We start from the raw sequence: 24,854 nt of genomic DNA on the forward strand, positions 1-24,854 counted from the left end.
GTGCTGCTTGGTAAACACTGAGCATGTGGCCCAAGGAGCTCACTGCTGTGACTGGTCTGGGGACGGCCCTGGGATGCGCACCCCCCCACCCCATGGTTTCCTTTCTCCCCATCCCTCTTCTTTCCTCTGTCTGTCTCCCTTCTCTCTGTCCGTCTATTGCTCTATTCCCACGTCACCTCTCCCCCAACCCGCTTTTTTTTTTGGTCCAGTAACCTCTGACCTTTGGAGGTAACAAAACTTGCTCCCTGAGGAGGAGAGTATCTTTCATCATGAGAATAGTACTCTTGAATTTGTAATAAAACATAATAGGGAATTGATTTTTATGAAAATTTATTTGATGACTCATGCTACTTACATCTTAAGGGAAGTATTTAATAAGAAAAAATGGCATTTACTTTTTTCTTAATGTAAAGTATAAAGTACATTTTTTCAGTAGCATGAATAAGGAATTAAAATTCTAGTTGAAGAGATGTTTTATTGGATTTTTATGTCCCTGTTGCTGAGTAGTAATTTGAAATGATGTGTGTGAGTGTTCTATAGCATATTTGATGTTAGATTATAAAATAGAAAATGCCAGTATAAATTTGAAATATTAACAGAGACAAATTTTAGATTCTATTTCAAAGTGCAGTGTCTTTAAAGTGGAAGTTGATACTAGGAAGCATTTTTCTTTTGAGGAGTACTGGTTAGACATATGTAATCAATGGGAGAGCTCATGTTCCCTTTAATGAAGATGCTATTTTGGCTTCCTTAATACAGGATTCTGAAAGATGTGTATGTGTCGTTGTTTTTCTTTCTTTGTGAAATGCAGGAAAAGAGAAAGATTCCTGTATTTCCCAATGGATCTGCCCCTAGCTCGGGCGACGCCCCGAAGGAGGCAGCACACCACGCGGGGCCCGAGCTCCAGAGGACTGGACGGTGGGTACAGACGCTGCTTCCGTGCGGGCGTCTCTCGGGGGTAGAGACTGATGTGATGGACAAGGCAGAGATGTGCTTTTTCTTTGCAAGTGTTTGGAAACTAAGTTTGTCTAGTATTTTTCCATATTTTAAAAAATGGGTATTGTTTTCATAGGTATATAATGTTAAGGATAATTACTATGCATTTAAAAATAGTTTACTAGAATATATTGGGCTCTGTATACTAGGATTTAATTTAAAACAAAACCATTATGCAGCATATATGAAGAATACTGTAGTTCTGTAGTAGGTTAATTTAATTGGCTGCACAGAAGATTTCTTGAGAAAGTGTGGCGTCCTGTTGCCATTCTCACAGAAAGTCAGAACAATGGGAACAGAGAGGGATTGCAGCCGTTGTGTTGTGTGTGTGCAGAGACGTAAACCTCTTCCGTGAGCAGCATACCATGAGATGATGTAAAGTCAGGCAGAGAGGCATATAATCTCTGGAAACCCAGTTAGAAAAATTGTTGCAGAAGTAAATTCCTGGGATAAAACAATAGAAATATTGCCAGGTACAAACATTGTCTTAGAATTTTTTGTAGAGATAGAAAAATACCATGGTATGGCCGTAGTATAGAAGAAAGCATGTGGATAGTGATACTGTTTGCCCATTGGTGCTCCCTATGAGCTAAAGATCTTGGATCTTAAATAGTAGTAGTCTCTGAATATACTAGAGTAAGCCTCTGCCCCCATGCGAACGGTGCTCATTTGAGTTATGAGTATTGTTCTTCAAACTGAGGTAGGGTTAGTCACTAACAAGTTCAAAGTCAGGCCCCTACTGATGATGTTACCTGAGAATCTCATATAAATTTTTGACTTGATGATATAGTTTTATTAACTAGTTTATCATTGGCACCACTTTTATTACAAGTTGGCACCGTTTCCTTTATAGATTTTTTTAGTCCCATTGCTGTCGTATTATTTATAGGATAACTTCTTCCAGCTGTCAGTGTATGTTTAGGTTTATTTCACTGTTAACTTTGGAAACTACTGGAATGGTGAAGTTTGAAACATCTAGTGCGAGAGTCCCCAGCCCCGGCCCTGGTCCATGGCCCGTGAGGGGCCAGGCCTCAGAGCAGGGGAGAGCGGCGGGTTCACAGCTGCCCCCGTCCCTCACATCCTCCCTGGCTGTGGAAAAAGGGTCTTCCGTGAAACTGGTCCCTGGTGCCAGTAAGGTTGAGGAATGCTGACCTAAAGCACTTGAAAGCATAAAATTAACTTTTCCGGTGCATTTTTCTGCAGTAGGGATTTAAATGATCATAGATTTTATAAGTCACATGATCTTTTTGAATTACTGGTTTGCCACCAGTATTTATTGAGTATCTGCTGCTTCCCAGGCAGTGTTCTAAACCCTGGAGAGAATAGCAGTGAAGAAGGCAAGGTCCCTGCTCCTCACAGAGCTTGTTTTGTAGTGGAGTGCTTTCAGATCAGGTCTGATTGAAGAAACATTGAAATGAGAAGGATTTGACGCACCAATATAGATTTAAATTTACTAATTAAAACATCTTTGTTTTATTAATATACACACTGGTTTGACTACATATACAGTAAATTACACACACTGAAATAGTTTTTAGATTTTTTTCTAGACCAGAAATATTTATGTGTTTGGAGTATTAATTTTAAAAGTAAAATTATTTACTTCACTACTGAGTGACCCTAAGCACAGGTACTTACTAAAGGGCATTTGGGGACTTATGATTTATATTATAATTGCATTCCTGGTATTTCTCACACTTGCCTTTAAGATTTATGTAGATAATGATTAATAGCATTGCTTACACACATTTCCATAAATGGGCTGTTAGGTTTTATTTATTTTTATTGTACGTTTCTTGCACATTTGTGTTTGATATTGCATTTACTTATATAAATCGTTTGCCTGTAGTCTTTTCAGTATATACTCTGTAAGACGTAGATGTTTGTGTCTCTTTTAATTTAGTGAGATCTATCTTTCCGCTGTCAGTGGAGTAGATTAAATGAGTGTGTCTTCTAAAATTTGTACCATTATTTATATAGGATATTAATTTCTGTTGACAAATGCTAGGCACCAGCAGTTTTATGTAGCCCATAGTTTTAGTGTGAACAGCCAGAATCCTCTAGTGTACAGTTTGACGAGTTTCATCTCACCTATTTAGGCTTTTTGGTGGTTTGATACTTGACATCAAAAGGAAAGCACCTTTTTTCTTGAGTGACTTCAAGGATGCATTAAGTCTGCAGTGCCTGGCCTCGATTCTTTTCCTATACTGTGCCTGTATGTCTCCTGTAATCACTTTTGGAGGGCTGCTTGGAGAAGCTACAGAAGGCAGAATAGTGAGTACAAAGATTGGTAGTGGCCAGGCTCTTAGCTCCTCAGAGGCAAGTGTCGGTGTGCATTTGTCTCACGATTCCTACTTTTATTTGAAGAGTCTACCCACAGCATGATTAACCCGTCCCAAAGCAGACTTCCCCCAAAGGTAATTGCTGTGGAAAACATGGGGAAGCCATTTGAACAGGAGAAGATGCACAGTTGAGGTAAAAAAAAAAAAGAAAAGTTTTTCATGGCTTGCTGGATGAATGGTTTTATCAACTGAGTAAAAGGCTTGTATTGTCTTTGTGGGGGGAGAGGGTGGGGGTGTTCAGATGGACTGAACTCGTCCCGGTGGGTCGTGGGTGGGAGAATTTATCGGGGGCGGGGGGTGGGCGCTCTGGGTCTTTCAGGGCATCACAGGACTAGTTAGGGCCACGTGATTACCAGTAACTCATCTGCCCTGGTGGGTCCACCAGGCAGACCATTGGGAAGAAGGGAGCATAATTATGGACAATGATGGATTTTGAAGTGGTGTTTACTTTAATTTTGCTGTTACTAAACTTGTGTGAAAGTTGTCAAAAGTGTTAACTGGAAAGTATAACTGAAAACGACATCTGCATATTGACACGACTAGAATGAAAGCTTTTATGTTTCGTTCTGGGTAATACCATGCTGGGCTGTGATTACAGAGCCGCACCTGGTGCTGTGTGAAACTGAGAAAGTGATTTTTGTTGCTGTTTATATACATTTTAATGGCATTTAAGTGAGACAGTTTGTGATTCCTAAGTGTATTTTGTTTAATGATATTTACTCTTTGGAGAAAGTTTATTTTTTATAGATCTTAAGCTTTTTAAAAACCCACCAAACCTAAGTAGGAATTGCTTAATTCAAGCATTTCGTAAGCTGAACATGAGGTAAACCTGACAACTGAAATTTCCTTTCAACTCAGTTTACTTTCGGTTATTTAGATCCATTTACATTGTTCTTTTATATTATTATATCAGATGTACATCTGTATTTAGTAAGCTGCTTACAGCAGCTGTCACAAGTTGTATGTGTATTTCTGCTGGTCCCCAAGGAGGTGTGTCTTCTCTGTTACCATCACGGAAATTCTGCTTCTTCCCCTTGGACTGTCACTCACTGGCTCCCCGTCTCATCCTGCTCTCTGGTACCCCGTGTGTGTGATAGCACTCCAGACGCTGGAGCAGTGTGGACACGGCTAAGACACGGGCGTGTGTCTCTGTCCTCTGGGTCCTAACGGAGGGGAAGACGAGACAGTGTGTATGCAGTTCCTGTGTCGTGGTGTGCTGGGCAGCACGCGAGTGAGCTGGAGGAAGAGCTACAGAAGCTGCAATTAGAGAAGCAGAGGAGTCAGGAGGATTGTAGGGGGACACGGTACGGAGGCGCTGTGTGTATTTCGATGCTTTGTTGGAACTTCAGGTAAAAGTGGAGATGTTAGGAAGTGTGGATCCAGAGTGTCCAGAGTGGTAGGAAAGAAACAGAGTGGGAAGCTGAGATAGATGAGGCTGGCACTGTAAAGGGAGAGAAGTGGGAACTTATCCCCATTTGTGGGTTGGAAGGAGGAGGGGCGTGAGGAGGCAGTGGCCCAGCAGGTTAGACATAGGCAGCCGGAGCTTTGAGCGAGAAATCAGGACGGTATAACTTTGCAGAGACCAAATCAGAGGTAGAGAAAGAGGCGACAGGAGCAGGGGTTGTCCCGCGCCCTGCAGTGGAGCGGGTGAGGGGTGCCGAGGGTGGGCTCCTGCTGGGCGGCGTGGAAACTGAATGTGGGTTGGGGAGGCAGCAGAGGGGGGCTGTGATTTCTCTAGGGAAAGGTGGGCTTTGGTTTGGCAGGGAAGATAGAAATGGTTTAAAACTTGGGAGAAAGTAGATCTGGGTAGAGAAACTAGTGAATGTAGCAGTGAGGGGAGCGGTAAGGAAGGTCTCCAGGCCGAGCCTGCTTTCTCCACCCAGCACGGGGGGAGTCCATTCTCCACACCCCCAGCCCCCCTCCCCCCCGCCATGAGCGTTTCTTTATCTGCCATCTCCTTGTTTCTGTTTCCCTGCTTTCTATTTCTGGGTGACGTTTAGACATTTTTCCCCTTTGATTTGAGCTCTAAATTCATTCCTAAATATGCATACTGTAATTGAACCAAAGATTTTATAACAGCTTAGCAGTGTTTTTTGTCTGTGGGCAAGAAAACACATTTATCTCATCTAACTCATAAATATATTGTTAACATGAACTCTTCCTCATTTTGCCAAAAGTGAAGTCTGTATGTGGCTTTGATCCTGTTTTTATACTAAGAGTTGGATGTCTCATTTGCGACATAACTGTTTCTGCTGTGAGTTAGATCTTGACACGCTGTTAGTACTGATGTTGAGAGCTGCTACCATCTGTTGAGTACATCCCATATACCAGACTGTGTTCCTGCTGGTGTTTTCAGAAACACTGCTTCATTAAGCTCTCCTGGCTTTCATCACCCACATTCAAAGGTGAGGAGTTTGAGATGTGGCCGTGGTTCAGCAGCTCAGCTCACAGGAGGCAGCCTGCTTCCTCGGATCTGGTCCCCTGGAGCCCTGATCTCTGCCCGCTGCTCCCTGCCTCCAGGCCCAGGAGGGCTGTCTCTCACAAGCTCCTTCTCTTTGCTTTCCTGATGCTAGGCTTTCCCTTTTCCTGGTCAGTATTCCAGTTGACCTTGATGTTTGTGAATGGAAACTGCTTTCTTTCAGCCCCCACCTTCCTGTCTAGTGGCAGAGTCTATATCTATACACTTTCCCAACTGACCACCTAATAATCAGTCAGGGTGTGACATTGGTGGTGAAATAAAACTGGCCTACTAGCTTTTAAGATTTTTCTGAGTCTTTCATTTTATCATTTTAATCCAGCTTTAATGGGTTTTCCTTTTCTATGGTTTCCAGGAGATTTTTCATTTATTTGTGTTAAGCATTTCATTTTTTATATTTATTGGTTAAGCCAGTCATATTAGAATAATTTCTTTAAAATGTGTGGGAAATTGTCTTTGGAAATCAATTTGAGAACAATAGGACCATGTGATATGTCTTGTTCATCTGTTTGAAGGAGTAGATTTCTTTTTGGAACACACTGTATCAAACACTTCAAATACTTTTTATTTTTTTAAATGAACTATTTTGGACATGCCAAAATATTGAAAATAATATATGCATCTTTGTCCTCACCACGGGCTTCAGAAGTAAAGCATGTTGTCTAGAGGGGGTTGAAGCCTCTTGAGTCTGTCTTCCATGTACCCCACTCTCCCTGCCTCCCACAGTGTTGAGCTTTAAATTAAGGTTGATTGCAAAAGTTCACCTATAGTATGCTAAAACAAAACAATTCTGTAGTGTATTTAAAATATGTTTTTATTTTCCCTTATTTAAATGTTAAGTTTGAGATTTAAAGTTGCATTTGCTGTATTTTTTTAAACCACTTGATTAATACTTTTATTTTGCAGGTGTCTTACATGTACTACAGTAGGTTAGAGATGTGTTCACGATGTATTACTTTTATTCATTTCTTCTTTCCTTGAACAGAGTGCAATAGAGTCTCTTTTTGGAGCATCATTAACTGGGATTGCCTACTCGTTGTTTGCTGGGCAACCTCTCACAATATTGGGGAGCACAGGTCCAGTTTTAGTGTTTGAAAAAATTTTATTTAAATTCTGCAGGTATGTAATAGCTATCCACTTTTCACATGTGTTTACGTAAGTGTATATTATATATTATTGTATTAGCTTTAATTAAAAGTTCTCTGTGTATTTATTAATAGCTGGAAAAGAGGATCTGATCAGTGTGTATATATTTTCGGTGTTTGGGGCTACGGTGTGGCAAACGCTCCTCTGGCTCCTGCTGCCACCCCAGTCACCTTGAGTATAAAGTCCGTGGGTTTGAGTTCTGGATAAGCATGTCACGTGAGGGACAATAAAAATCCTTTGTGTTAGCAGATTTCAGCCTAGTAAGGTGTTAAATCTGAATTAGGTATTGTACAGTATGCCGGTCTTATTAGGAAGTTTAGAAAGAGGTGCGTCTAGGAGGCTGATGCTTGCTCTGCCAGGCAGTGGGGTAGTGGTTGTTCACGCACGGGGTCGGTGCAGGCCGCTGGCCCGTGGCCTCAGAATTTGACCCAGCAGTACTAAAATCCCTTTTGTGAGAGCAATGCAGCTGGATGTTAAGCCTGGAACAGCTTGGTGCTGTTACATGTTTGATTCACCTAATTCCTCTTGTTCTGGTTCTTTCTTCCCTGAGCAAGCTGATTCGGGTCTGGCATGATACACACATAAACAGAGAGTGTAGTGGCCTGACCTGTTTTAGGCTCACTTATTTGAAACTGAGTTGGAAAATGAGTCATGCTGTGGGTGGCGCTGGTGGTGGCGGAGCTAGTGGTGGGGAAGGTGTGACGGCGGGGCAGGGGTGTGGCCGCCCTGTTCACACTGGAGCCCCGGGTCTGCAGAGAGGGCAGCACATGTCCGGGTGTCCTGGAGGCCGGCGTCTGTCGCTTATGCCTCATAACTTATGCCTCACATTCTAAAGTGAGCTCTTTAAGTACATATTGCCTGGTAGGTTTTCGCTGTAAAACTTGTATAAGTAAAATATAACCGTTAAGTCTAATAACAAGCTAGTCTTCAGTTGAAGCAAAAAAAAACACATAGAGCTTTCTCTAGTCATTATTTTGTTATTCCTTAATAAGCTGTCTTAGAAATCTCATGTTTTTGTACTGTTCTTACTGCTTATTATGGAAATTTTAAGTACCAATACTGTTTGGCATGTATATGTTGATCGTGTCCACATTTATTTTTCTTTCCAAACAGAGATTACCACCTCTCCTATCTGTCTCTGAGAACCAGTATTGGTCTGTGGACTTCTTTCTTGTGTGTTGTTTTGGTTGCAACAGACGCAAGCAGCCTTGTGTGTTACATCACGCGGTTCACGGAAGAGGCTTTTGCAGCTCTCATCTGCATCATATTCATCTACGAGGCTTTGGAGAAGCTCTTCCATTTAGGAGAAACATATGCCTTTAATATGCACAACAATTTAGAGGAACTGACCAGCTACTCGTAAGTGTTTCTATTTCCCCTAATATTAAAATGTATTTTTGCAGACGTTTCAGAGCAAAAGAAAACAGATTTTTTTTTTTTGCAACATGATGCTCACTGTATATCAAGCTATAACTACCCAACTGGCAATACGGAGGTTGACTTGTTTGTTACAGGTGAGATCTTACCAAAGCACTCAGTGAACATAAACGTGACTGAACAGATTGAGTCACTGTTATTCCATGAAACAACTTGTCCAGGTGTATATATTTTTGATTTCATGTTTAAACTGGATTGGCCAATTTAAGTTCAGTTGTTTGGCAGCTGCCCACCATCTATTTACATATTGTTCATGTTGTGCATTTTCATTAATTTTTGTGGATGTTACTTTAAAATATAATTTCAATATACTGTTGTATGCTGTTTAGTGGATTATTTTCTTCGTGATAAAGGATGAAATGAAAATATTTTAAGACTCAAAAATAAAATGGGATTTGAGAAGTAATTATAATAGTTGCAAATGGTTGGCAGACATTTAAACGTCACGAAGGTTATTAAAACTGACACGTTCGAGGTGGATGCCTGTATTTGGTGTCCTGCGCACAGTTAATGTGAGCTTGAGCCTGCATTTGGTGAACTTCACAGAGGAAGATGGTGACCAAAACCCTTCTTCCTCCTGCCCCCCACCCCGTGCTGCCGGGTCACCCTTTTCCTCCCCCACTGTCCTCCACGCTCTTAGCTTTGATGGACAGAGGACGGAGGAGTCTGCAGCTTCCTGTAAGATACTGACCTGTTTGAAAATATTAGCGACCCTTCGATACCAATTCTATTTTGTGTCATCTTTGTTCTCAAACTAGTAATTTTTTTTTAATGTAAGTTTTTGTCTTCTCTCTTTCCCTGTTACTCTGATCTTTAAGAAGCGTGAGCATGATTTTCATAGCTCAGGACAGCGGTTAGAGCATTGTTCCTGTGTGTGCAAGTCTTTTGTTCAGCTGACATTTTGTGGCAGACACTGTGTTGAGTGTTGCTTAATATTCATATCAGTATTAGTCATTCCTGTCTTTGTGAGCCATTCGTGTCATAGCCCCTTTTGTGTATGAAGAAACTGAGGCTCTTTAAGATTAAAACTTGACTTGGGTCAGATAGCTAGTAAATGACAGAGCCTCCGTGAATCCAGAGTCCAGCCTCCCACCTTTTCTCAGATAGCTCATGGTCCAGTTGAGAATATTTTTGTTTGTTCTTTTCATTTTTAAAATCGATATTCAGAGATTTGTTTTCTGATGTGTGTGTTTCTAGCTTTTTCAGGCAGGTCAGATAGTTCTGGGTATGAACTGAATTCTGATTAGTTTGACTCTCCTAGTGCTGTTCTGAAAAATGATGTTTTACCCATTACTTTAAGGGTGACTCTTAAGATGAATAAAGGAATTGCTAGAATTCCTGGAATTAACAAGAGTAGAAGTTGTACTGGTTCCCAGTGCCTGTTGTGTGTGTGGGCAGCAGGGCGGCAGCAGCTCCATGGGGTTAAGTGATGAGATTCAATGGAGGCTGATCATGTTAAATGTGGTGTCTTCCCAGACTTTTAAAGAAAATAGTTCTGCCCCAAGGGATGTGTCCAACTAGTTTCATTAAGTAAGCATTTTCTTTATTTATGTAAGCCAAACTTCATTCCATTCCGTTGTTTCTGAAATGTTTTCACTTTTTTCCCCATGCATTATATTATAACATGGAATAAAGAAGTTAGAAACTACTCCACTGTGTGACTGGTTTAATACAGTATAAACATGAAATTCAGAATCCTTAAAACTGTATCCACTTCTGATTTCTCAGATGTGTGTGTGTTGAGCCTTCTAACCCTGGCAATGAAACGCTGAAGATGTGGGACGAAAAGAATGTGACGGCCCGTGACATTCCCTGGGGGAACCTCACTGTGTCTGTGAGTATAAATGAAGTGAAGGCTAGTGCAAACAGCCTCGTTCTTGAGTTTTTTCTGAGTAAAATGAAGTGAAAGTCGCTCAGTTGTGTCCGACTCTCTGCGATCCCATGGTCTATACAGGCCAGAATACTGGAGTGGGTAGCCTTTCTCTTCTCCAGGGGATCTTCCCAACCCAGGGATCGAACCCAGGTCTCCCGCATTGCAGGTGAATTGTTTTTACCAGCCGAGCCACCAGGGAAGCCCAAGAATACTGGAGTGGATAGCCTGTCCGTTCTCCAGTGGATTTTCCTGGCCCAGGAACTGAACTGAGGTCTCTTGCATTGCAGGTGGATTCTTTACCAGCTGAGCTACATGGGAAGCCCCTTTCTGAGTAAACCTATGTTTTCTTTTTGATTGATGGATATCGTTTTCAGAATAGTGTTATGTTGACCAAATAGGAATTATCCCATTTTTAAAAATCATATCCTGAAGTGTAGAAGCTGAAACAAACGGAACCTGAGATCAAGGCAAGAGAGATCAAGATGGACTATGTTTGGCTTCCAGGATACTGAAAAAAAGAAGTGAAAGTGTAGTCGCTCAGTTGTATTGACTACTGTAGCCCTCCATGCCCCTCTGTCCATGGAATTCTCCAGGCAAGACACTGGAGTGGGTAGCCATTCTTTTCTCCAGGGGACCTTCCTGACCCAGGGATCGAACCTGGGTCTTCTCTGTTGCAGGCAGATTCTTTAACATCTAAAGCACCAGGGAAGCCCTCCGAGATATTAATTATTGGAAAGATGTGAATATGCTTTCAGGTCTCTAGTTCCTCTTGGATTCATATGCTCATCGGCCTGTGGTTGCAGGTCCTGAAGTTAACAGTTCAGCAGCTCGCACTTGTCCTGCCTTCTGTTGTTCAGTGTATCTCTCTGGGACCCACCTGTTCAGGACATCAGGAATGCTCAGACTGAACCTGTTTACCTTGAAGAAACTAGTCTGACTTGAGAACTGAGAGAAAGAAAAGGAAGAAAAGAGTAGAAATGTATAATGAGCACCTACTGGGTGCTGAAGACTGTTACACACATATTTTTGCATTTTGTTGGGAAATACTGTCCTAGCTCTAGAGTAGCTGTTTTGGTCACTTCCCAGGTTGGGATTTAGAAATAAAGGTGTCCAGTGACGCTAGCAGTATCAGTGAAAACCCACCATCCCCTGAGCTACTTCCTCTGGTGCTTTTTATATCATGTAAGCAATTGTAGGTCATTCTTTTCTCTCTTAGGGTGATAGTTAGCTCCTGAATATGCGGTTGGAGGGATTTCATCTGCAGTGCTGCCCCACTGGTCGTTTACATCTGTGCCGTGTGGTGCAGCAGTCACTGGCCACATGTGTCTGTATTTAAGTGTACAGTAAATAAAGTTAAAAGTTGGGTTTCTTGGCTGCACCAGACGTGTTCCACGTGCTCATTCCTGCCGTGTGACTGGCTGCTGGCTGGTTGTATGGGCGGTATAGATTTATGACAGCTTCCCAACACGGATGGTCCTGGGCACAGTGTGGACACAAAGCACGGTATCAGTAAGTCATCAGCTTAGAATAGTGCTGGACTATTGTGTATTGAACAAGTAATTTTTGTTCTGAAAGAGAGTTAATAGAGGTGTTCAAATGAAAGTGATTTGTTAAAAAAATAAAAACAAAAAAACTCATTTCATGTTGAATAGGATGTCCTAATATTTCAGATTACTTATTTGGTCTGTTCAGTGTGGTTTTTTTTGATACCCAATAGGGCCATGTTAAGTTTCCTTGTATAGCTGAAGCTTTTATTTCTATGATCCATGTTGTAAACTGTAGGGTTACTAATGTTAGCACACAGAAATTGAGAGTAATGGATTCTCAGTTTGGCTATTGAGAATCCATCAATGGATTCTCCTTTGACTATTTTTTTGTTTCAGTAAACCTGATTTGTTATGTTTTGAAAATGAATCTCATTAGAAAATAAGTAAAGAGAAAAGGACTTCAGTTGTTTCTGTGAATCTCTGGTTGTCTTTCAGTTTTCTTTTCCCTCAAAAGGAAAATCAAGTCAATATATATCCATAATTGTGCTATATTATTGATTATATTATTGATTTTATTAATGGAAATATTTCGGTGGTTCACTTTACTGCTTTAATCTCACCTTTAGAAAAGTCAGAAAAAAGTCAAAAAAGCCAAATACAGTTTTTACTATAGAGTTGAATTTAGCATTATAGCCATCTCTTATTCAGCACTGTAAAGGCAGAGTAGTAATTTTCTGACTTTTGATTTTATTTTAAGCAACTTGTTCAAAAATAATGGAAAGATAGTAAAATTGCTGACCAAGGATACAAACGAAATATTTGGGAATTAATACTCAGTATATAAACCTTTCACTAAAGGAAATAAAGAGCTGAAAGAAGAGGGTGTATGACATAGTAACTTGAAAAAATACATTATTTCATTTCAGTGATTTCTGAGACGCACAGATTTGTCAAATCATTACCTCTCTGAACTCAAGATGTGTTTTAAAATTGATTGTGTTTTAACGTTGACGTGATGGTGAGTTTTTCTAAGTGAGACAAAATAATGGCGTGTCTTTTGATAAGTAGCATCTTACAGTCAAAGAAGCTCCTCACTAATTTATTGGATCTCTGAGAATCCCCTTTATCCCTCCCTTTTCTGTTTTTCACCCCTTTTTTTCAGGAGTGTAAAATCTACCATGGTACATTTGTAGGATCAGCTTGTGGTCTCCATGGACCTTATATTCCAGATGTGCTCTTTTGGTCTGTCATCTTATTTTTCACAACGTTTTTTCTGTCTTCATTCCTCAAGCAATTTAAGACCAAGCGCTATTTTCCTACCAAGGTAATTGGGGTTTAATTTCGGAGTTCTTGTAATTCTCATGTTTTTAGTTTTCATTTCCTTGATTTATTTCAAAACAATAAGATACTGTTTGAGGTTAGTAATTTTATGTCAAGTAGCTGTAAGGAAAGTATTCACAGTGAAAAGTGTAGCAAACGGACACGTGGACGTAGGGCAGAGGAGGAAGGTGGGACGAACTGAGCGCATTGACATACACACCGCCATATGTAAAACAGATAGCTAGTGAGCAGCTACGGTGTACCACGGGAGCTCAGCTCAGTGCCCTGTGACGACCTGGAGGGGCTGGGTGGGAGGGAGGTGCAGGAGGGAGGGGAGTGTGTGTATACATGGAGTTAATTCGCTTCATTGTACAGCAGAAACTAACGCAACATTGTAAAGCAATTATATTTGAACAAAACTTTAAAGGTGTCTATTCCCTGTCTGAGCTAACAATAGAAAGACAGTGGCATCAAGGGACGTGATAGGTTAGTTGTGAAATGCATTTCTTATCTTTTGTAGAAAATAGTAGTTACAAATGTGTTTCACTGATGCATCATCACTAATTAAAAAGCTCATTCACACTTTCTAGCGGCATATTTAATCTGTAAAGGATATGAATTACTTAGAAAGGACAGATTTCCATGTCTATACTAACATAACCCCTTTAACATAGGTGCGATCGACAATCAGTGACTTTGCTGTATTTCTCACCATAGTAATAATGGTTGTAATTGACTACCTTGTAGGAGTTCCATCTCCTAAACTTCATGTTCCTGAAAAATTTGAGGTAAGGATTAAAACACTTGGCTATTTGTTACTGGGAAATACCAGACTACTTTAAGATACTGCCTCCTAGGTAATTATTTTTAAAATATGCACATTCTCTGTGAAGAGCTGATGCTTTGAAAGGAAAGATTATATATACGTTGCACAGATATAAACAATGACAAGATGAACGGAGACAAGTGAACATATTGAGGAAATAAGCGAGAAGGTATCAAATCGAGCCCATCACAGAGAGTGAGTGGAAATACTCATAGTGAGGAGACCAGTGTCCTGCTCTCATAGCTGGAGTTCACGATACCCTCTCCAGGTGAAAGAAACATTCTTTATACCTTTGTGAAGAAGTAACTCAAACTTGAATTTATAAGAGTAGCAAGGGGATCCTAATTAAAATTCCTAGAAGAGTGATTGAGACATCTGACAGTAATTGGAAAGTGTCTTGTAACATTTTTCAGCAGAGTCAAGAAAGAATTTTTTTTCCACAAGAAAAATGATGCTTAGTCTGAGGAACCATGAACTCTTTGGTTGCATTAGAACTACATATCTTTTGTATTGTTGCTGTTCAGTCACTCAGTCATATCTGACCCTTTGCCGACCCCATGGCCTGCATAACGCAACATCTGATAATTATTTTCCCTTCTAAGTTGGAGATGGTAGGTTTTGAATAGTTTCTGGAAATTTTTAATAGTTAAGTATTTGTGTCATTGTATGTATTTACATATAACAAATTATATGACTTCTTTGAGAAGCAGAAAATTTAAAGGGGATTAGAAATAAGGAATATAATGAAGATAAATTTAGTCTGTTTTCTCTCTCACTGGGGTTAAAAAATAGATCATTTTTAAAACCTGTGTCCTCTAAAGTAGAATACATCGTGGAAAATGATCCTCAAATTATATGGATCTACTCATATTTTATCTAAAAATTAGAAACATTAAGCTTTGTAATGTTTATGATGCAAATTTCACTATAAAGATAGTTGTTAGTAATGTAATGCATAGGTGAATATAGAATCATTTGGGTAAATAAATGTCTTTTTGTTGCTAAGAGTATATAAATTAAAAAGTTTGGAGACCTTTGCTTAAAAGCATAGATATTGAGCCACTAAAACTTTTAAGTTGTTAGATATGACTATATCTAAGTCATTCTGTGTTGACCAAGTCTTACAAATTGACAAAACTGTGAATTATATTAATGTAATTTCCTGTAATCCTGGTCGCACTTCCTTATTCCGGTTCCAAATATACCTTTGTTACTCATTTATCTAGCTTTGAAGTATCAAACTGACTTCAAGGCTTATTAAATACACCTGGGGAAGTACACAGTTAGGAGTACACGCGTCATATAGACAAAACATTTTTTCCCGTGTGCGGTATTGACTGTGGAGTGTTGTCATGTGTATCAGTGTGGGGACGTGAGAATATCTGAGTTTGAAAATGGTTTAATTTCCCTTTTATGTTGGCAGATGTTTTCTTGTAGAAAAAAATAGGCTTAACATAAAGGCTAAGGGATAGAAATATGCTTAAATTTCAGTATATCCAGTACCCTCCAAGAACGCTAGATCCTTAGGAGCTTTAAAAACGTTTCATTATAAGGCAGATTTTATGTCACAGCATTGAAACATGCTCGTATCTGATAACGTGTCAGGGTTTTGTCAGTCCCTGCTTTGGAAGAGCAGTGGCCTGAGGCCCCGTGGGGACTGAGCGCTGCCGCTGCCACGGACTCGTCTGTAAGATCTTCCGTTTAGTAATAGTTTTAAGAGTTGACCTCGTAGATAGTCTGACTTCACTTTATATGGAGTGGATAGGCGTGTGTTGAAATGAAAGTCTGCTTCACTTACCTGTTTCTGCATAACAAATCTCCTAAAACATCATATCCTTAAAGAACAGTTCTTTTTGTTCATAAATCTGTGGTGTTGGCCCTAGGCTAAGGTGGGGGCGGTCTGGTCTCCTGGTGAGGATCTTTGGGTGCCTGCTGTCTTTACTGCCTCGGTGGGGGCATGTCTGGGAGCTCAGCACAGAGGCTGAATGAAGGGACTGGGAGCTGCCTCCTACTCCTGTCTCACCATCCTGTGTCTCATCCGCAAGAAGCTCATCCAGGCTTACTCAGAGCTTAACCCCGGGGCTCCAGGAGGCTGGAAAAGCAGCAGCAAGGTCCTTCCAGGTCAAGACGCAGGATCGCAGGGTCTCCGTGGCCTTGTTCCCAGGCCCAGGGGGAGGACGTAGATTCTGCCTTGGGATGGAGAGGGTGGCTCAGTCACGTGTGCAGGGACCTGCCTCGGGGACAAGAAAATCCCCACGAGCGTCTCTGCGGATAACTCACGACGGAGCCCAGTGTCCAGTTCTTCCCCACGCCTTGGCATTTCTTGAGGGTAGACACAGTCTGTGCTGTTAGAAGGAAACTTTTCTTTCTTCCTTTGAATTTTTCGATGTTTTAACAGCCTACTGATAAAAATAGGGGCTGGATCATAAGCCCACTGGGAGAGAACCCTTGGTGGACCTTATTAATAGCTGCCATTCCGGCTCTGCTTTGCACCATTCTCATCTTCATGGATCAGCAGATCACAGCGGTGATCATCAACAGAAAGGAGCACAAGTTGAAGGTAAGTTTCAGAGTGGGTCCCGAGACTTGTTTCTTTGAGTTGGAGGGGGTGAACTTGAGTTTCCTTCTCTGAGTAGTGCAGACTTTGAACCTGAAAGAACAGGATGTGCTGACGGATACTCGTGTGGTTCCCCTTGCAGAAAGGAGCTGGCTACCACCTGGACCTGCTCGTGGTTGGTGTCATGCTGGGGCTGTGCTCTGTCATGGGCCTTCCGTGGTTCGTGGCTGCGACGGTGTTGTCGATAAGTCATGTCAACAGCCTGAAAGTGGAATCTGAATGCTCTGCTCCCGGGGAGCAACCCAAGTTTTTGGGCATTCGTGAACAGCGGGTGACAGGGCTAATGATTTTTATTCTAATGGGCCTGTCTGTGTTCATGACTTCAGTACTCAAGGTAAAATCTCTTTGTTACAGTGTTTTAAAAATCTTTTTTTGTCATAAAATTTATACTTGGTGGTATGAAAAGGAAACATTCAAATATCTAAAATAGTTTCATTTCCTAGAGTTTACTTGGAAAATAATATTTTGGAATGGTGGTTGCTGTGGTAGGCATCAGGGTTAGATTGTATCCTTTTGAAAAATAATGTGAAAGGCTACTGTTAAAGACTAGAGTTTTGGAAGAAGTTCATCTGTGGCTTAGTTATGATCTAAAGGAAGAATATACCTAGAGAATTTTATAAGCATATTAGTGGAAGTAATATTGAAAGGTGGATGAAATAGTAATTTACCTGAAATGTAAAAAAGAATACTGCTATGAATCGAATTAGTACCTTCTTCCTGATGAACTAAATGAGATATAAGTGGTAGCACTCATACCTTTTAGTCACATCTGAGGTTTACTATGCATATTCTACTGAATCTGGTAATTTACCAAAAAACCAGTCCTAGCAAACCTAGCTAAGGATATAATCTGGTATTTTCTGTTCATCACGAAAGAGCTCAACTCCATTTTTGTCTGCTTGTAAACTGTTCATAAATCACAGTACAAATGTGGAGCATTGTATGCGTGTGTGCTACGAATGGGCTGAAAAAACTGCTGTCAGTACTAGAATTCTTCGGCCTTCTTTTGTGGAGCCAGCTAATTGGCCAGATAGTTGTTGAGTAGTTTCTGTACTTAGTTACTGAGGAAACAGTAACAAATAGGACAGTGTCTGCTTTGAAGAATTTGGCAGTCTGGCTGGTGAAACAGACAAGACAGATGGGCAGATGGGCAGTTTCTTCATGGTGGGGAGTGTCTTGTTAGAACAGCAAGAGACGAGGAGAAGCGTGCGGTGCCCCCTGCTGACCAAGGTTGCCCTTTAACATGTTTTTTTTTTTTTTTTAGTAGTTTCAAACATTTTAAAGTATTAATTGCATATAAGCAGAAAAATTCAAGTAGAATATCAAGAAAGCTCTAAAATGAAAAGCTTGTTTTCTCACTTTCCAAAAGCAACGCTCTAGATGTTAACTTTTTACTCCTTTGTTTTTTAAGATATTTTGTTAGTCAGTGCCATTACGGTTCTACATACTTTTATAATGTTATTTCTAACTTTATTATCTTTAATGAAATAGTGAGAATAGTGACTCTCACTGACCAAGATAGTGATTCTTAAAGGCTCGCCCAAGGACCTCTGTCTGGGGTCGCAGGAGCCGTGCTTGCCCAGGTGTGCGCCTGTGTGAGGCAGGGTTGTCCTCACGGCCTTTGGCCAGAACCGCGTAGGCAGCACGCTGAGCTAGGTGCAGGCGTGAGAGTGGGGTCCTCTGTTACCACCCACTGAAGAGAGTTACAGGGACACGGAGTAGTGCTGCTCTTCTCACTTAACCTTACGTTCTTTGGAAATGACAGCTTTCCAGTAAAAGTATGTTCTTTATATTACCTTGTAAGGCGTTTATTATTTTGAAATGAACTAAGAATAACTATTTAAGAGTTTTCTTTTAATTTCTAATGTGGTGAGTATCTATTTCTGATACAACTACTTGCTTATTTATTTATGTGTCTCTCTAAGTATAGAATCCACAAAGGCAAAAATATTTGGGAGGAGGGTCCTCTGTACTTGTTAGGAGTGAAAAGGGGTCCTTAGACTAAAAAGCTTGAGAGCCTCTGACCTGAGGTTATATCTTTCATGAGGATTCACCCCCACACCCCCTTCTCCCTTTCATCACTTGTTTTTTGGTTGGCTACATTTTATTATTGTAAAGGTTGCCCACATCTACACTCATTTTTCTTTTTTTGTAAGTTAAATTATAGAAATGTAAACCTTCGGGGGACGTGTAATCAGTGTTATGATGATATAAAAATACTCGCCAAGGACTAAGCAGTGAGATCAGCCTGTGTGGAGGCAGAAATACACCTCACTTCCCAAACTCCTACTGTTTTAGAATAATAGCCTGATAAGTTTTCTTAATATCTGTTAACTTTTCTTTTTAAAAAAGTACATGTTCCACTTTTTCTTGTATTGCTAAATGAATTTTTTTATAATGCTAAAGGAACTCCTTGAGTAATTTTTGCATGTATGGTGCCATAATTAGTGAACTTTCAGAGGTCTTACACGTTTGTTTAGTAGATGGGTATTCATTTCAAGGTTCAAGTGTATTTTACTTTGAGTCTTAAAGTTGTTGTTGCTTGAAGATCAGTGGTTCTGATAAGAGATCTGATATCTATTTGGTGTTTGTATCTTCAGAAGCATTTTTTACCATTCTCAGTTCAATTCAGTCATTCAGTCGTGTCCGACTCTTTGCGACCCCATGAATCGCAGCACACCAGACCTCCCTGTCCATCACCAACTCCCGGAGTTTATCCAAATTCCGGAGTTTATCCAAATTCATGTCCATTGAGTTGGTGATGCCATCCAGCCATCTCATCCTCTGTCACCCCCTTTTCCTCCTGCCTTCAATCTTTCCCAACATCAGGGTCTTTTCAAATGGGTCAGTTCTTCAAATCAGGTGGCCAAAATACTGGAGTTTCAGCTTCAACATCAGTCCTTTCAGTGAACACCCAGGGATCATAGTGTTTTGCAATTTCACCGTGGTACTTAGGTAGATAGGTACTTTTTAGTTTACCCTGCTTGTCTCTCTGTGCATCCTTTTACTCTGGAAACTTGGGCCTTGACTATGTGAATATTCTTTAGCTGTTTATTTCCTCTTCTGTTTTCTCTTAGATGTTTATTCACTTTCAAGTAGACAGATGTTAGACCTCCTGGATACATAGTTACATTCCTCTTCTCTACTCTCACTGTTAAAATTTCCCCTATTTTCCTTATCATTTTAATGATCTCTTTAGTCTTGTCAAAATCATTATTCTAAAATTCTTTTAAATTATTTTGATAATTATATCTTTAATTTTTTTCATTCTGGTTATTCCTTTTTTCCTAGCATTCTAAAGTTGCTTTAGGCATTGAGTATTATCTTGGAGTTCCCTGAGGGTACTGATGAAACTTCTGCTGTGTTTTCTTGCCTTCCGCTGTCCTTAGTTCAGCACATACAAGGTTGTGTAGTAGGGAGTGAGTATGAGTCTCCGCTGGCTGGCGGTTAGGTCTCCTTTCCTCAGCGGGCTCTCCCTGGGTGGGTTTTGACGTGGTGTTTGAGTCAGTGTTGCTAGCCTTCCTGTGGAAGACCTGGACATGGGCTTGTAGGCAGTTTGGGATCCTACTTCCTGCTGAAGTAATGAGAACGTTCTTTTGGGAAGTGGTGTTTATTTCTTATATATGTTCAGTAAATGGCACTGTTTAACAGTCACTGTAAGGGTAGTGACAGTGATAATCACGGCTAATACTTTTTGAGGGGTTTAATATGTACCTTGTGCTTTTCTGAGTATTCTGTGAATTTGAAGTTTTTAACCTTCAAGCCAATCTGATGCAGAAGCTAGAAGAAAGAGAGGTTAAGTCTCAGTAAGAGGTTAAAAGGGCTTTTAAGCCAAATAGTCTGATTGTGGTGCCTGTCCTCTTAACCATGGAACATAGTCCCTTCTTAGAAGAGAGCATCAGAAGATGATTCTTCAAGGTTATTGTATACTAGCACTTTTCTTGTTTGTAGAAAAGTTCAGTGTCATGACTGAAGTGCGTGTGATCACCATTATCACAAGGGTCATCACTGACTGCGGAGAAGGCGATGGCGCCCCACTCCAGCACTCTTGCCTGGAAAATCCCATGAACAGAGGAGCCTGGTGGGCTGCAGTCCATGGGGTCGCTAAGACTCAGACACGACTGAGCGACTTCACTTTCACTTTTCACTTTCATGCACTGGGGAAGGAAATGGCAACCCACTCCAGTGTTCTTGCCTGGAGAATCCCAGGGACGGGGGAGCCTGGTGGGCTGCCGTCTATGGGGTCGCACAGAGTCAGACACGACTGAAGCGACTTAGCAGCAGCAGTAGCAGAAGCATCACTGACTGAGTGTGAAGCTCAGTCGTGTCCTACTCTGTGTGACCCCATGGACTGTAGTCCTTCAGGCTCCCCTTTCTGTGGGACTCTCCAGGCAAGAAGACAGGAGTGGGTTGCTGTTTCCTCCTCCAGGGGATCTTCCTGACCCAGGGATTGAACGTGCGTCCCCTGTGTTTCCTGCAGTACAGGCAGATTCTTCCCCAGTGAGCCATCGGGGAACTCCCTGTCATCACTGAAAAATCTTTTAAATCTGTCTCATAGGAACTCACAATGTTTTTATGTATCTTTTATGTGAAATTGCTTTAGTTGCATGATTTCTAATTGTGGTCCTTTTACTTCCAGTTCATTCCAATGCCTGTTCTATATGGTGTTTTCCTTTATATGGGAGTTTCCTCATTAAAAGGAATCCAGGCAAGTCATAAGCATTTAATGATTTTGTAGAAAAACTTAAACGTTGTACATTTTCAAACATTGTTTTTGTGATGGTAGTGATGTATTCTCAGCTTTGATATTTTGGCAAATTAACTATTGACTTCAAGTCCACATTTTCTAAATAATTATTGTTGTACATTTTTTTCCCCTGAAAGTGACATCATGACCTATGTCCTTACATATTTTAATGGAAGCTAATGAAAAGTAACTATCAATGAAGGCTAATATAGTAAGAGGGAGGATTAAAAGGATTGGAATGGGGGAAAAAGGGTATCACTGGCATGTTGGAACAGCAGTTTCAGTTGCTGAAAAAGAAATGTAGCTATTAGTTTTCTATAACCATGGCAACACCTGCTGTTTGTGTGGGGCAGTGCAGTTCATAGAGCCTGGTACTAAGCGATTTTCTGTTATCCTCAGAACAACCTTGGGAAGCAGGAAGGGAAGAAATGCTAATTTTGTAAATTGTGACGCAGAAACAGACTCACTGAAAGTTTTTCACTGAGCAGTGGAGCACAGGCTAGAATCCAGTGATGTCACCGCTGTTTGGCTCATTTGCAGCCTTTCTTGGGCAGGCTGACGGAGCGCGCTAGGATTTGTGTGGATGCAGCCGTCATGCACGACGTGCAGCTGCCCGGGCGGCGCTGGCACCACTCCCGGCCGCAGACGGCATGCGGTCCCAGCTCCAGGGCGCCGGGCGCCTCAGACGCAGCAGCCTTGCTGTCTCACACAGTCCAGGCTCTGCCTTCCTGTGGTCAAGAGACGCTCTCATTAACTCACTTTATTGTTTTGCAATAATTTTGTGAGGTGTGTAGGGCTGCTCTTATTCCCAGTTTATAAACAGGCCCAGGGAACTGCTCATGGTTTCTGCTTCATTTGGTGAAAAATTGGTGATTGTTACCTCAGGTTATTTTCATAGAAATCGGTCATGATAGATCTAGAAAGAACTCTAGGAGATTGTTACTCTCTTATTTTACATATTAGATAAAGAGGTCAAAGAGATTAAAGGAGTTGTGCGTCTTTTCATAGATAAGTTTGTGGAGCTAGTTTAATTCCCCAATTTAAAACATGTTGACTTGAGTTTCTGATTCATGAAATCACGTTTGTTCAAATGGTTGCCTTGCTTTTTTTCTCCTGGATGAAGATGTTGTCAACTGAAACACTCTCCTGTGTTATCAGGACATCTTAGCACCAGGGAAGTTACCCTAAAGTAGATACAGTTTCTTTTCCTAAGTAGCAGAAATGCCCTTTCTGTCGAAAACTTTCTCCTGTCTCGTTTTCCGCCCGGTACCCAGTTCTTTGACCGCATTAAGCTGTTCGGCATGCCGGCCAAGCACCAGCCTGACCTGATCTACCTGCGTTACGTGCCTCTCTGGAAGGTGCACGCCTTCACCGTCGTCCAGCTCACCTGCCTGGTCCTCCTGTGGGTGATAAAAGCCTCCGCGGCTGCAGTCGTGTTCCCCATGATGGTGAGTCTTTTTTCCAGAGTTTATTACCAACTATTAATAGTGATGTCTTTGTGTGTTGATAGCAGTTGTCTTTTATTAATATTTATAGTTCACTTGGAGAAAAGGATTTCAAGAACCTCAGATGTTTTGAAATGTGAATTAGCCCTTTCTGGCTAAGAAACCCATCGTTTTCAAAGTTAAATTTTGCTTGTCATTTTATGAAACAAATATTAGCCTGACCTAAAAGCTAGAGACTATTTGCAAATATCCTTTTGCAAATATTATGTAAAAGTTGATTTATATACATGGCAACAAAGTAATATTCCCTGATTGCAGATAAATTACAAATGAATATTGAAAAGCCACTAAGAAATGTTCAGTATTTAGAGACTAAATTCTAAAATAAGCGTGGGGTGGAAAACTGAGTTAAAAAAAAAAAAAACCATTAAGGAGATATTGAAATGAATAACTTTTTATCTGTGAGACAGAGCTAAAGTTATACATGTAGGAAAATGTACACTTTTCATTGCCCTTATTTTTCAAGAAGACCTAAATGCAACTAAGTTTTTATTTGTAAAAATCAATAATGGATAACTCCTTTATAATAAGTAAAATATACAAAATTAAGAAAGAGAAAAAATACATAACCACAGCTGTGGTTTGAGGGGTTTTAAGACAATGGTACATGAGTCTATACCGGTATATGAGCATCTAGAGTAGAAGTCAGTACACTTTTTTATGTAAAGGATCAACTTTGAAGGCCTCTAGACTATTATATAGACCCTTACATAACAGGAGAGAAATTTCCACAGTTTTTACTGATAAAATTCAAAACGTAGTTGTACAGCTTTTTTTTAAATGAAAGACTGCCAATGAGAAGCAGGGAATTTTTCATTTGGAACAATATCTCAATTGGAGTTAGTTAAAAGTTACTGTTCCTCTCATCAGATTAGATCTAAATGCTCATCTGTAAAAGCTATTCTTAGCTCATAAGCCATACAAAACAGGCGGTGGAATGGATTTATCCCAGGGTCTTGTGGTTTGCCTACCCCTGACCTAGAGGGAGAAGCCCACTGTTTACTAGTGTTAATGGTATGAATTGCAAGTTCTGACTGTGGTATAAGATAAGAGTAATATAATATTGGTATAATGACACAGTAGCATTATTTGTATATGTATTGGCCCAAATGACTCAAAAAAAGACTAAAATCTCTTAATAGAATTAGTAAGAATTTTGTTAAGGTAGCTGGATACAAGAAAACATGATAACCAGTATACAGGCTCTATCTTAGTAATAATGCTAAAAATTGAAATGAAAAAAATTTTACTCATAATGGTGACCAAAAACTATAAAATAGTTAATAAATTGAAAAGGAGATCCTTATTTAAGGAGAAAAAAAAGTGTAGTAATATTTGTATTAGTTTCTTAGAGCTGGTAAAGTATCACAGACTCACTGGCTTAAAGTAGCAGAAATGTGTGTCACAGTTCTGGAGAACAGAAGTCAGCAACCGAGGTACGTCCAGGGCCCTGCTGCCCCTGACACCTGCAGGGCAGTCCTCCTCTGCCTCTCCCTGGCCTCTGTGGACAGCCTTTGGCGCCCCTCGGCCTGCAGTTGCGTATCTCGGGTCTGTCTCTGTGATGGCTCACGCCGTGTGGTCACTGTGTCGGCATCTGACCTCTTTAGCACAGCGCTAGGGTGCTGCACAAGGAACCCTTTCTCTCCAGCGTGACCTCTGCTTAATTAATCACAGCTGCAGCAACCCTGTTTATAAATGAAGTCTCATTATGAGGTACTAGGGGCTGGTACTTAAATGTTTTCCAGAGGGACACGAGTCAACCCTTAGCAATATTGCAGGACATAAAATTAAGACCTGAACAGATAGAAACTTACACCATATTCTTTGTTTGGGGTACTTATTAGTATTATTAAAATATCACTTCCAAGTATGAAGTTTACTAATTTTATTTGCATGTATATTTGTGTCTTTGGGGCAGAAGGGTGGTATCAGTGAGAACTGGGTAATTTTAAAGTTCATAGAGAAAAATAGATGCCAGAGCCACAATATGGATGGTGGAAATACTCTGTCCTATTGGGGCTTGGGTTACAAGACTGTATGTATTTTTAAGAAGCATCAAACTCTATATATGATATTTTTAGA

The 24,854-nt window shown here is 40.6% G+C and overlaps 1 protein-coding gene across 5 annotated transcripts in view; it reads left to right on the forward strand.

Annotated features, from left to right (window-relative positions):
* SLC4A7 (solute carrier family 4 member 7) overlaps positions 1–24,854 on the forward strand; it is an 89,216-nt gene that overhangs the window by 45,738 nt on the left and 18,624 nt on the right. For all 5 annotated transcript variants that reach the window (XM_040246350.1, XM_040246351.1, XM_040246353.1 and 2 more), the window contains 11 exons: positions 812–918; positions 3,096–3,270; positions 6,800–6,933; positions 8,074–8,319; positions 10,126–10,231; positions 12,920–13,081; positions 13,752–13,865; positions 16,302–16,463; positions 16,603–16,854; positions 21,160–21,228; positions 22,542–22,715. In XM_040246350.1, coding sequence (XP_040102284.1) covers positions 812–918; positions 3,096–3,270; positions 6,800–6,933; positions 8,074–8,319; positions 10,126–10,231; positions 12,920–13,081; positions 13,752–13,865; positions 16,302–16,463; positions 16,603–16,854; positions 21,160–21,228; positions 22,542–22,715 — 1,701 coding nt within the window. The remainder of the gene's footprint in view (positions 1–811; positions 919–3,095; positions 3,271–6,799; positions 6,934–8,073; positions 8,320–10,125; positions 10,232–12,919; positions 13,082–13,751; positions 13,866–16,301; positions 16,464–16,602; positions 16,855–21,159; positions 21,229–22,541; positions 22,716–24,854) is intronic.

Source organism: Oryx dammah, unplaced genomic scaffold (assembly GCF_014754425.2).
Source record: "Oryx dammah isolate SB20612 unplaced genomic scaffold, SCBI_Odam_1.1 HiC_scaffold_9, whole genome shotgun sequence".
NCBI lineage: Eukaryota > Metazoa > Chordata > Mammalia > Artiodactyla > Bovidae > Oryx > Oryx dammah.